This window comes from Peromyscus maniculatus, chromosome 15, assembly GCF_049852395.1.
Source record: "Peromyscus maniculatus bairdii isolate BWxNUB_F1_BW_parent chromosome 15, HU_Pman_BW_mat_3.1, whole genome shotgun sequence".
NCBI lineage: Eukaryota > Metazoa > Chordata > Mammalia > Rodentia > Cricetidae > Peromyscus > Peromyscus maniculatus.
In genome coordinates this window covers 56,231,734-56,245,942 of record NC_134866.1, presented here as the reverse complement: position 1 = coordinate 56,245,942, position 14,209 = coordinate 56,231,734, and the positions used below count along the sequence as shown (strand labels likewise).

Below are 14,209 nucleotides of genomic sequence, written 5' to 3'. Positions count from 1 at the left end.
TCATTGCACTCAATATATATCAGAATTGTAAGTAATAGCCCCTACAAAGCAAAATAATATACTAGCTTCCATTAAAAAATACCCCTACAACATTTAGCCTATGTGCTAAATTCAGAAGTACCTCAAAACCATTGATTTCCTATCAACTCAAAGCACACAGCTGAATTATAGAGCTGTTATGGTTTCATTTCTGTTCTTGTGATGAAACGCCTTAATAAAAAGCAACATTAAGGGAGGAAGGGCTTGGCTTACAACTCACTGTAGAGAAACCAAGCAGCAGGAGCTTGTAGCGGTCGTCATCACAGTTAGGAGAGAAGTGGATGCACCAGCGTTTCGCATGCTTGCTATGTTTATCTGTCTCCACTCTGCCATAGTGTAGGACCCCCTGCCTAAGGAATGGTGCCACTCACAGTGGGCATGGTCTTCCACATCAATTAATTTCAAACAGTTCCCTACAAATACGTCCACGGGCCAACTAAACTGCAGACAATCTCTCTCTGAGGTGCTCTTCCCAGGTGAGTCTAAAGCTAATCATTCAAGAACTGTTGCTATAAGGCATTTTTTATTTATGAAAAATAAAAGCAAGCTATTTATGGCATATACTAGTCATGCTGAAACAAGGACTAATTTCTATTCACAGAGATTTTTGTAAACCTGACAAGGGAACTCGTTACCAGATTTAGGAACCTTCTTTGGTTTATAGAACAGCAACCATTTCTCTCATAATAAAGAACAATTTTAATTCCCAAATATTTTACCTACACCCACTTCTCTAATTTTTTTAACCATGCAAAACATCTCCATTTATTGTTATTAGTATATACATAGCATAGTTAGCTCTGTAATTGGAGGGAGCTTCATTGTAGATTTAAGAGTTCAAAACACAAAAGTGTCCTTTGTAATCAAATGTCATGCTAGGATCAAGACCTGATACTCTAAGTAATCACAAATGTTTGTAAAACATCAAGAATATAATACATTCAAAATTTTATTTTCAAAATGGTCACAGGATATGAATAGGTGACAGAATATGATAACCAATGGAAGTATGAAAAAACATTTAACTTCACTATTAAAGAAAAAAATCAAGGGGGCTCAGATACTCTTTTCAGACTGGCAGAGCATGAGTCAATTGATAATACTGTGTGGACAAGTGTGAAAAAGAAAAAAACTCTCATTAAGTATTAGTGAGCCTATAAACTGGTACAACGATTTAGAGGGTAATCTGGAAGCATCTATTAAATGTTCTTCCTTTCTTCTCCTCCTCTCAACTCCTGACTTTCTATCATATACACACCCTTCAGACCTGCAATTCCATACACGTAAGTTCACATCATAGACCAAAAGTTCCCAAAGACCTTGTAAACACACATCCAGGATTCATACACAAGAGGTTCTGAAGCTGAAGAAACTATGATGGTCATAGAATCATTAACCTCTGTTTGGGGACAGTAGAACACTGGACCTCTTGCCCTTGCATTATTTCACTTAAGTTCACTCAAAAAACAAACAAACAAACAAACAAAACAACAACAAACCAAAAAACATCAGCACGAATGAACTGCTTTTCTGAGAGGTCAAAACAGAGGCATGGCACTTAGTCTATGTTAAATGCTTTTGCTTAATCATTTAGGAAGTGTTGGGCTCCTTTCCCCCACAAATACAGGATAATGCTGGAATAATGTATCTCTGTAATCATATGCAGAATATATGATAAAGTAGCTCATATGCCTTTTGTATACTAATACCACTTACACAGTCTTGGATAGTATAAGGGTCCTGATGTCTCCCTGCATTTACCTTCCTTTTATTAGAACCTGCTCCTGGAAAAATCTCTTGATATTAGTTGTAGCACTGACTAAAGCACAGGGTGTGTGTGTGTGTGTGTGTGTGTGTGTGTGTGTGTGTGTGTGTGTGTAACTACATCAAACGAAAAGGTTTGCACGTAACAAAACATGAAAAGACAATATGGGGGGCTGGCACAGAGATGGCTCAGTGGATTATAACATTTGCTGCACAAGTATGAAGACCTAAGTTGAGACCCCAGCACCCACATAAAAAGCTGGCATGTCCACATCTACACCTGCAGGGGGCTGATATAGGAGGAACACTAGAGTTTATTGATGCCAGTATAACCCCAGGTTCAGTGAAAGACCCTGTCTCAAGTGAGTGAGGTGAAGAAAAGACAGGATACTTGATGTTCCCTCTAGCCTTGACTGTATGCACAAGTACAGAGAGAGGGGGGAAGGAGGGAGGGAGGGAGGGAGGGAGAGAGGGAGGGAGAGGACATCAGAATATGGAAATATGATTGTTCTTCAGCATCAGCAGGGCATGATGATCCATACAAGTTGAACTCTCATGTAAAATCATGTAGCATTTGCTGAAAACCTGAATATTTTTTTGTTCTGGTGTTGGAGTGACTCCAGAGTTTCAAGTATACTATACATACACTCTACAATTCAGTCACCTGCCTAGCTATGTTCTTTAAAACCTCACTATATTACTTATAATATCTAATACAATGTCACTGTTACATAGTTTTGCTGAACTGGTGTTTTGGGTTTTTGTGGGGGGGGTTGATAAAAAGGAGTACATGTTCAATACAGGTTTGTAGGAGTCTGTCAGAGTCCAGTTTGGACCTGCTCCCACCTTATGAAGGGTTCTTAGATGGAGGAGAGAGGAAGGAGGAAATACTAGGTAGAAAGATAGAGATGACAAGAAAGACAGAGACACAGGATAGCTTCGGGAGGGCCCTGGGTCAATAACCAGATGCCTAGTCCTTTATTCAAAAGGGCTTTTTATAATATGGCAAGAGAGGCAGAAGACCTCGCCCTTGCAAGATCAAATCACAGCATACAGCAAAGTGTAGACCCTTCCAAACACCTGGTAAACACACCTCCGGCCAAATCATCCCATTATGTAGCCCTGCTGGATAAAGCAAGCTCAGATTCTCTGACCTTGAGTAATTTCTCACTAGGAAGCCTCTGTGGGTCTCCACACAGGTTCAACTTTTAAAATTCTTTTTACCTGTGTTTGAATCTACAGATGAGTAACCTGCAGATATGGAGGGCAGACTTCATGTTTAAACCACATTGAGGGTTGACCTATCTAGAGATGCCTTTGGGGAGGGGGTGAGAAGGTGCAGCATCGATGACATAGACACTGGGAGTCAGGTGAGAAGCAAGCAGCAGACTTGTTTATTATGGATATGGGATGAATGTATATATCCCCTCCTGATTTTCCATTGGTAGCCAGAGACTCTCTTAGCTGTGTTGTCTCTTTCTCATTGACCCCCAGCATTCTGATGGTTGTATATTACCAATCCCAGGTGTAGAGGCAGACTCCAAGTTGGCTCAACAGGAAGTAGCTAGCATGTATGCCTATGTGCACGGCCTGGAACAGGGCAGCTGTGATTTTATCAGGCTAGCTGGCTGTGCTCCTCCTATACCATATATTTGATAGGAGTCTAATATCTTGATCTTAAGGAAGTTATGATCTATTGAAAAGGCCAATAATTACATTTGAAATATATGGGCAAAGGTGTGATGAGGGCTAAGGTAAGTGGAATAGAGTGAGCACAGGTCTGGAGGACAAGAAAATGGATCTGTGAAGTGCAAGAAATTCAAAAGTCAGAGCCTAAATGTGTCATGGGAGAAGGGGGTAGGAGAAAAGTGCAGGAAATGGGTAGAGAAAAAGCTAGAGAATATAGGAGGTATGGGGGTCCCAACCACAAAAGCCCTTATAATTAATGTTGAGAAATCAGGGTTTATCCTAAGGACTCAAGATAGGCCCCAAGCCTATATAGAAGAGTAACATTGCCAGATTAGCACCTGATATTCCTTTTCCTGGAGTGTGCAGAACGGACAGGGTGGAAGTAGCATGCTTGGGCTGAAAGGAAGATAAATTATGCAGCAGATCAGGGGCTGTGCACTCAGGTTTATCTGGGGATAGTCAAAGCTATGTGTCCAGTGGTTAATGAGAAAAATGGAGCCTGGATAAAAATCCAGACAGGGAACTTAGCTTTGGAAGTCACCAGCACAGGAAAGGCTACTGGAGTGAGGAGTAGGGAAGACTTGCCTGGGAGTGAGGACCATGGGTGTAGGGGGCATGAGTACTGTGAAGGGAAGAACCAAGTGCTGAAGGGACAGCAAGGCCTGATAAGAATGTAAACAGTGATGTAGTAGTCTAGGTGGTGTAGACAAGAGGCAATGTCTTCTTGTCTTCAAGGGTCTTGGTGACTCATTAGCATTCTATTGGCACTGCTTCAAGAATTGTTAGATCCCACCTACTGAAGATGGCCCCGCCTTCCAATGTAAACAGAATGACTTAAATGCTTTCTTGATTGCTCATCTATTTCATAAATACATTGTCCTTTCAAACACAGAGGGTTTCCTCCATTAAATTGAGCCATCAGAGCAAATGCAACAGCCCTTATGCCAAGTAGAATCCATTAGCATCCAATTGTCAGATTCTCCAAGAAAGTTATACACTGTGCTCGTAAGACAAGTATCCAGAGACAGACTTCAAGTAGGTATTGGGTGTAGTATTAAGGCAACTCCACACAGTTAAAAGGGAGGTTTATTTTGTGGGGTAACTTACAAGTAAAGGGATAGGCTACAGGGTCTGGGAAAGGTATAGTGCAGTCCAGCCGGTGTTCTCTGGAGAACTCTGCTCAATCTACCTCCAGCGTCCAGGATCCAGGAACCAAGAGAGCCGGCACATCCAGATCTCAAGTCTTAAGGGCTCCTGTGTCGGCATGACAGTTACCAAAGCCTCAATGGGGGTAGTACTTCCAGGTCAAAGCTGGAACAGCTACCCACTACAAGTAAGTAATGCTTAGATGGTACTGGACAAATCCATACTTCTGCAACCCAACTACCCTGCATCGTGGATTTTTTTCTATTCTCTGTTTTAAAGTCACCCACTTAAGTCTTTTAAATAAAAGGCTGGCACATATTCATGACACCAACTCAATATCTTCAAGAAATGTAGGATAGGCAAATAGATGAGTAATAGAAAAAGGAACACACATGAGTTTTTATCAACTACCTCTTTTGAAGGGTTAGTTGAAAATCTAGTGCAAAGGTCAACAGAACCAGCACCGTGTTCAGGTACCTACGGTATGAGGCTCAAAAGTAAGTTGACAGGCTTTAGGAGAAAAATAAGGGCTATGAGGTCACCAAGGATTAAATGAAACAACTAGCTCACTTTGGCCTTGGTTTTCTATAAAGTTCAGAACTGAGTCTATATCCCCTATCACTACAATGATTCATACTTACTAAGTGGTTTTTTTTTTTTTTTTGGTGGGGGGGAAGGCACTGCTTTCTTCTTCAGGTTCCTCTCTAGAACGCAGATTATGCCAAATGGCTGTGGTACATTCTTAATCCAGCTTGTTAGAACAGCTAAGGTACACACACAGCTCTTCTACATTTCTTTGAACTATAGCAATTATGAGAAACAGATACCATGATCACTTAGGTAGATTCTACTTGACTAAAAGTACAAATTTAGAAGTGAACTCTGATCCTTGTTCCCCCATCTAAAGCAGGAAAATTTACTGTACAAAATGATGTGAGATTAAAGAAATAATGAGTTTGGCACACAGTAGGTATTCAGTCTATCTCTGCATGTGAGTTCTTGGATACTGAAGGGCTGGTGGAAAATGGCTACTACAAAAAGGGTGCAAGAGTATAAACATTCATGACTGATGCAAATGATTGGCTGCTGTCATGTCAAGATACTGTATCTTAATTTGGGTTTCCCTAGAAGCTACTTGACTAGCACAGACTTATTACTGGCCATTTCTTAATATTTACATATTTTTCATCATTTCTCGTGGAGCCCAGAAAGCTTGCTTTAGAAGAGCCTTTCAATCACATGCATAGCACAGGGAATCTCAAGAGATTCAGTAGTGTGTTTACCTCCATCTTACAGAAGCTGTTATTGTTATGTCCAATGTGGACCCCCAATATGGCAGCCCTGCTGACACTGTCCTAATGACAATATGGACTTAGCTCAGGCTGGACTCTGACCCAATAAACAGGATGGTTAGCTGGTAAACAAAACGTAAACTCAGTGTTCCTCAGAAACCTTATGTATCTGGTTTCTGCTTGTCAGGAGAAGCCATTATTTCCTTATCCAGATGCCCCTACAGCCAACTGCCTCCAGCAAAGGCATCTGGTTTCCAATTAAGCAAGCCTGTAATGGATCAAAGCTCTGGTGCTAGTTCCTAGGCCATTCTGGTTTGCACTCCACTTCTGATACTCTAACTCCCAGGCTGTTCTGGCTCACATTCCTCCCCCCACCACTGTCCCCTTAAAACTGGCAAGGCTCTTCCCCCCATTTACTGTTCTCTGCTCCTGAGAGACAGCTTCGAAGCTTGGATCCACAATAAACCTTTCTTTCTACCCACAGAGTGGTCCAGTTTGGTGGTTTCATTGCACCTTGCTTACACATATCAATGCAAATTTCTCTCCCAGCCAGTGTTTTTACTTTCTCTCTAACTTCCTCTTCTTCTTTCTCCATGAAAAACCATCTGTTCCATCTGGCTTCTTCCTTGTGCCCAGACATATTTGTGTCACAAACATAAGAGAAATTAACACTTCCAGAAATGTCCGTCCTCAGGAAAACACCCAGCTCAGTCTGTAAGATAAGAACGGTTGTCTTTGTCTTCTTCCTAACTTCCCAGACCTCTGAGCTAATGTGTTTACAAAAGCTGTCTCTACTTTCTTCCTAAAAGCATCAAATAGTGCAGATCAATTCAATCTTTTTCCAAAAAAGTTAACACTGCCTACTAATTTATTATACAGTTTTTTTCCATATAGAGATTAAACAATGAGAATATTTTGTATGATTAAAGGGAGGGAATGACATTAAAAAGGCAGGAGCTTAGAGACTCAAGTTATTTAAGATTTACAAAACAATGTGAATGCTCTATTTAATGTATGTGGCTTTGTAAAAAGCACAACCTATTTGGCATATTGCAGGAGCATGTAATTACATTCAACCATTTACAGTAGTGGCTTCTACAATGCATCCTTTGAGAAAGGACCACTTTCCTTTCTAGTCTTATATCTAAGACCATTCCCTACCTTTCTTTACCATATGAGCCTAAGGTTTATATGTACAAGAGTTGCAGCAACAGTTTGTTCTAGTATTTTGTTTCATTCATTTTTGGTTTGGAGAACTTTGGTGATCTCAGAGCAATAGAATGTCACCATTAGAAATCCAGCTAAGACTCTGAATTTATCAATTCATAGACAAAGGGCAAAAGACAAGACTATACAGTCACAAACCTAGTAAATACTTAAAACAAGCTTTTAAAAATGATTCTATATGTACACATAGTGCATTTTGATTATATTCTCCTCCAAATTTCTCCTAACTCCTCCCAGATACACAGTCTCCGCCTCTCCCCACACCATCAGCTGTCAATAGCACCTGAACCGACTGTTGACTGACTAGGCTGTTGAGTTCATGAGCGCAATGGTCCTGCCATGCCCAGCACATGCGGTCAATAGCAACTGAGCTAGGGTGGAGGCTTGTGAGCCCATTCCTGCTCCTTCCTGGACTGCTGACTGACCAGGCTGTTGAGTTCCTGAGTGCAGCGGTCCTGCGATGTCCAGCACATGCTGTTGATCAAGTCTTCCTCAATGTCCAGCTTAGAATCTTTCAGCTCTCTCTTACAAAATGGTTCCTTATCTTTGGGGAGGGAGTGTGATGTGATTAAGCACTCCAGACACTTATTCTTTTATTTTCACCAGTTATGTGTTTCTGCATAAATCCTGTCCACTGAAATTTCTCTGGTAAGGTCTGAGATCTACACTAACCTATAGGTACAGAAATAAGAATTTTGAGGGCAGTTTGACACTGTTCATTTAGCAAAATACTAGCAGTAGGTTTATCTCTTTGGTTTCAATCCACGGGCTAACTCCTGGCCAAATTTACAGTGCCTCCAGATTGGATTTAAGTCCAATCAGAAAGTGGTTGGTTACCTCTGTATTTGTGGTAGTATTGCACTCACAGCTTTATCTTGCCACGCCTGTTATATGTCACAGGGATCACAGCTGGGTAAGATTACTGATGTTTTTTTTTTCCCTCAGCAGCTTGCCTAGTACCTTCCAGTACATTAAAAAATAGGCAGACAACCTCCTGTGCAGTACCACCTCCACATACGTTGATGGTGTGGTGTCTTCAGCAACAGCATTTCACCATCTAGTTCTGGTGGGTAGCCAAGAGCAACGGCAATAAACTGCCCTGTTAAGGAATATCCAGGACCCTGATCAACAACTTGAAGGGAGGCTTTTTGTACCTGGTAGCTGGGAGGAGCAGTACCCTACATAGGGTAACTCCAATCAAATTCCTTTATATGAATGTGTGTGTGTTTGAGAAGCTTTAAAACAATACTTGTGTGTGCACAGTAATGTGCGTATGTGGGTGCACAGGCTATAGTATACCTGTGGAGGTCAGAGGAAAGTTTGAGGAGTTGGTTCTTTCTATCCAATACAAATTTTACAAATGGAACTCAGGTTGCCAGGTAGGTACATTTATCTGCTGAAACATGTGTCTTCAGTGTGAGTGGAATTTAATGAATTTAAAAGAAGAATTAAATAGAAATAATTGTTGATGAGGTTTTATGAAAATGTACTTTATTTGTATAATAATTTTATTTATGAAACTCTATCATTTACCTCTTCCCTTTTCTCTCTCTAACTCCCCCCATGCACCCCCTTGCTCTCTCTCGAATTTATGGTCTTTTTTTTTATTACATACAAGTGTGTGTGTGCATGCACATGAATGTATTCCTACATAAATACAATCTGTTCGGTTCATATAATGTTACCTGTATGTATACGATCTCAGGGCTGACCATTCGACAGGCCTGCCTTAAACAAGAATGACATCAATGGACATGCTAACACAGAAAAAGAGAAAGCTCTCAGGGGCTCAATCCTGTGTTGGGTGCCTGTGGAGGCCAGAAGAAGGTTTTGGATCCCCTGGAGCTCAAGTTACAGGTAGCTGTAAGCTGCCCAACAAAAGTGTTGAGTACTTCTAGAAGAGCATCAGATGTTCCTAACCACTAAGCAACCCTGTCCCTTGCTTGTTTCTTAATTAGCCATACAAACTAATGGATTTTATTATGGCATTAAAAATGTTTATTTATTGAGAATTTCACCCATAAACATAAGGTATTTTGATCATCCCATTACCAACCTCATGTTTTGTTTTGTTTTTTCTTCTCCTGCTTCTATAACTCACCAAGTCCACTTAGTGGTGATCATATGCACATAGGTGTAGCAACACCCACTGGAACAGGGCAACCTACCACTGGCCACACTCTGGAAAAATGACTCTCACCCAGCAGCCATCTGCTGCTTTACGGCTTTTTTTCAGACATACTTTGCTTTGGCCGACCCTCCTCTTTCCCTCTTCTTCCGCAGGGCCTGCACCCTGCTTTCTGTTCCCTCCCATCACTGGCAGTCTCCTTACGAGTCTCATGTCACATATATTCTATTAGCCTCTCCCTGCCTCCTTACAAATTCCTCCCATCATGGCCCTTCTACTTTATGACCTATACCTTCACTTATGCCAATATATGTATCCATGTTTACAACTTGGAATTAGGATCCACATATGAGAGAGAACAGGTTTTGTCTTTCTGAGTCTGGGTTACTTCAGTTAATATGCTAATTTCCTAACTCATTCATTCTCCTGCAAATTTCATTTTTCCTTACAGCCAAATAAAACACCGATATATTTAGTAGTGTTTGCTCCGCCCATGACACATGGCCCAAAGGAGGCGGTGCTTCCTGCCATTGTACGTGACCTCTTATAAGGAGCTGGAGAAAGGTCACATGCCCCTTCTCCCTGCTCCTGCCTGTGAGGTGGATTCACTTCCAGTCAGATCAGTGGATGACTTCTGCTGTCTCCTCCATTCTGTATTCATGAGTGTGTTTCCTCAATTTACATCTTAATAAAATCTGTTACCCATTTAATAGACTCATGTGGATTGATCCATCCATACACACACACACACACACACACACACACACACACACACACACACACACACACACACACCATATCCTATCCTTTTATCTGCTTATGGATATCTAGGCTGATTCCATTTCCTGGTTGTTATGAATAGAACATCAATGGTTATTTCTTGAGTAAATCTTCTACTTCAAAATATTTTAAAGTAAAAAAGATAGCATTTATGAAAATATAAATAGTAGTGCAGGGTATTTGGATAGATTAGAATTTAAATACTGCTATGAAAAACTCCTAATCAGCAGTAGGAAGCGACAGCACATGACAGTTAAACACCATGAGTGGTCTCTGAGGCATGACAGACCTCCTGTGACTATTTCTAAACTAGAAATGGCTCACATATTATAAATGACGAGTGTTCTGACTTATTTCTCCCATATAAAGTCTACAATATATAAATACACATTTTAAGTATATAGCAAAAACAGAACACCCTCTCCTATAGTGAGGGTCCATTTATGAAACCTGGTGTTACCTTTTAGAACAAATGTCAGGGAAGGAATCTGAGTTCCTCCCATCAGCAGCTCCAGCAGGAGGAAGGAAGGACTGGAAAGGAGCAAGAGTGAACTTGAAGACATGACGTCCACACCTTCCCATGTGAAAACAGATCTGGAATCTACACTGCCTCGTCTCTGCTACCAGTTATGTCATAGTAGAAACCACGCTGTCTTATGGACCACCACAGACAGGTCCTTTCCATTTGTTTATTATCAGCAAGTCAAACAAACAAACAAACAACGCATACATTTTTAATGCTCCTGATCTACTGAGTTTTCCCACCCAGTCCTACTTTGTGCTGAATCCCAAATTAAAGAAAACTTGTCAATTGCTCATTTGGTAATTACAAAAATATAATAACACTTCACTTTTTTTTTTTTCTGATCAAAAATAGCAGAGACACTGCAAAAAACATGACAAGTGATTCCAAGCAAATAAACAGTGGTTCAGAATCCACTTATGAGCCGAAACGTGTTTCCACAGGAGGTTACCATTGGGAGCCAAATAACACTATAAATATCTAGTAGCTAAATAGTGGGTCTAAAAAAAAAAAAAAGAGAAAACACATTGTAATTCTAGAATCAAATGTAGCAATAACAATGAAATACCAGTCCTTGGAGAAATTAGTTTTAATTTAACTCAATTTTCTACAGTTTTATAATGTTTATTTGTTTCAAATTGACTTTGTTTTAAGAATATTGTTTAACAATATTAAAGCAGAAGGTAAAAAAAGATGATCTCAAGTTTGGCAGAAAATAACCTGCATGTGTACATTTTAATGCAAAAAAGATCTGAATCGATATTAAATACATTTTTACCGCCCCAATTTCCAGAAGACTCAGGTTCCAGACTTGGCAAAATAACCCAAAGGTCACCACTTGAATGTGGGCTGGAGCAAAGGCCAAACACAAGAGGAGTGATCTTCAGTACACAAATCCTAAGTGACTGCATTTTCTAAACCAAAAATTGGTCACATAATCTAGAGGGGAAGGAGGTAGCCTCGCGAAGCCCAGGCACCTCCAGAGAGCAGGGGGACGGCAGCGGCCGTGACTAACACAGGCAGATGGCAGCAGCTCAGCCAGCAGGAGACGGAAGGACGCGGGCACCAGGCTGGCAGCTGCCTCCTGCAGAGCATCTCCAGCTGCCTGTGGGTCAGGCTGTAAACCCTGGATCGCTTAGGAGGAGCACCAGGGAGAAATAAGCAGAGGACCATGTGTGTTCAGGTCTGTACAAGCATTAAGGACTGCCTCAGGTTCCATCCGAAGGCTGAGTTCTGATCCCTCCCATCCCAAGGATTCTGACTGTGATTACAATGTTCCACCACAATTGGGAAATACCAGGTTACAGTTCTGTCTAAGAAAATAACCTCTGAAGCACAATTTAATTAAAAGATATTATCAATTCATATGATTTCAGAAAATGATACAATGAGCCTGCTGGCTTAGGAAAAAACATATACTAAATTATATTGCTATATACCTCTGTACAATAAATGTTTACATCTGAAAAAAAAATGTTGAGACAAGATCTCATTATGTAATTTGGGCTGTCCTGGAACTCTCTATGTAGACCAGACTAATCTGAAATTCGAGATCTGCCTGCCTCTGCCTCTCAAGGGCAGGTATTAAAGGCATGTAACACCATGCCGACTGGAATATTGAAAACCACAATCCAAAGTAAGTGACATACAGGCTATTTAAATATATAAATTACTTTTTGGAAAAAATAGGTAACTCTGCTTTTAAGTTTTAAATCCCAACTTAAAAACCATGTCTCACATTGGTAATATGAAAAAAGAAGACACTGATTTTTGTTTTATTTCAGGTAGTTCATGTCTTTTCATCATGAAGAAATTGCACGAATAATTAAATATTATCAGCGTCATTTTCAACATATTTTTCATTAATATTTGTTTTTAAATGTAACTAGGTAACTGAGCATTTTAAACTTTATAGACATATTCATTAGCAGTCAAAATCTTACAAGCATTCATGTAAGGCTCCTTCACTAGGATCTGAGATGGAACTAGCCAGACAGACTACACGAGCACATGTATATTTCACCAAGACTTGGTCTGAAGAACTCTGAAATTTAAAAAAAAAAAATGAAAATTTACTTTTTCATATTATTTGTAAAATGGATACAAAGGCTTAATTGTAAAAGGCAACCTCCAAAAGACACCATATTATACCGGTGAAAATGTAAGAAGTAACGGTTAGTGCTGGGTGGTGGTGGCGCACACCTTTAATCCCAGCACTCAGGAGGCAGAGGCAGGCGGATCTCTGAGTTCCAGGGCAGCCAGGGCTACACAGAGAACCCTGTCTAGGAAAGAACACCAGCAAACAAACAAAAATAAGTAAGGGAGTGAAGGCTTTCACTTCCTTAAGGACCAAGTCAGAGACGTCTTTCAGGTTAAAAGCAGACCAAGGATTACTGGAAAGTTACAGCCCTAATATAAGAACTTCAATTTCTCTAGATTAAAAAAGGAAAAAGGAAAAGCAAGGGATGATTAAAACTGTAGCTTTTAATTTATTTGCTTTATTATTTAAAATGTTTTTTCAAGATGGATCTCACTGTGTGCTGCTGGCTGGTCTGGAACTCACATTGATCCACCCACCTCTGGCTCCTGAGTGCTGGGATTAACGGCGTGCACCACCGCCCAGCGGATACAGCTTTAGTCCTAGACTAGTTGTTGTGGTGAACTCGTCACTGCCTGTCCTACTTTCTTCAGTTCTTACGTAGTCTCACAGCCTGAGATTACTGCGACGACAGCCTCTTGTTCAGATCCAGTGTTCTTTTATCACCGTGAGTTTCAGCATTCTTCACCAACACCTGCGGGAAGTCACAGACAGTTCGGGAAGCGATATTCAAAGGGACACCACATACAGCGATGCAGCTGTTCACTTTTGCTGTCATAAATCACTAATTAATTAAAGTTAACGACTGTTCATTAGTAAAAATGTCAGTATCTTGATTGTTATGATTATCAGTTGTGCATAAAATTAAGGGTTCCGCGTTCATTCCTGTCACCTGTGAACTCTCACCCCACATGAGCCGGCTCCATACAGAACTGTCGGATGGCAGCATCCTGTCTAAAGCCATGAGTACTGTCTAAGCTCGAGGCTTTGGTTTTGTCAAGAAGCTTTTCATACTTTTCACAAATGCCCCAAGCTGGAAGGGGCAATTCCATCACATCATTCGGCTGTTTTCTGCATGTCGGGCATCAAGTACCGTGGAAGGTGTGGGGCTTGCTCTTCTTGCAAACTGACAAGACGGAGCCTGGCAATGTCAAGTTTCTGCCTGATAACACAGACTCTGGTCAGACAACTGGCTGCGTTGCTAATGGTTCAGCCAGGGGCACAGACACTGACACTTGCCTCCATGCCCTTTGTCCTCTAAGCCTCCAGGGGATGATGTGGATGGATATATACAGTTCCCCACCTGTGCAGTGAGGTGCATTATGAGAGGAACTTATTCTAGAGACACTATCTGTCCCAACACTGCTCGCTGTAAAAACACCATAAAAAGATTACCCGGAAGAAAGAGCAGTTGGGACCCTATTCACGAGATGTTCAGAAATGCAACGAACACTTGTTAAACCACCTATACATTTGCTAGGTAAGGGTTTTGAATTAGCACCTCTCAATTATAAACCTCTGTC

The 14,209-nt window shown here is 40.8% G+C and overlaps 1 protein-coding gene across 4 annotated transcripts in view; it reads right to left on the bottom strand.

Moving 5' to 3' along the window:
- Positions 1–10,740: 10,740 nt before the first annotated feature.
- The window catches only part of Skic3 (SKI3 subunit of superkiller complex), a 101,506-nt gene continuing 98,037 nt past the window's right edge, over positions 10,741–14,209 (bottom strand). For 3 of the 4 annotated variants that reach the window (XM_016005082.3, XM_076551983.1, XM_076551984.1), the window contains 2 exons: positions 13,287–13,380; positions 10,741–12,632 (listed from right to left, as the gene is read on the bottom strand). In XM_016005082.3, coding sequence (XP_015860568.1) covers positions 13,306–13,380 — 75 coding nt within the window. In that variant the 3' untranslated portion in view covers positions 10,741–12,632; positions 13,287–13,305. Of the gene's footprint in view, positions 12,633–13,057; positions 13,381–14,209 lie in introns of those variants that run through there. The other variant, XM_016005085.3, reaches the window with a different exon arrangement.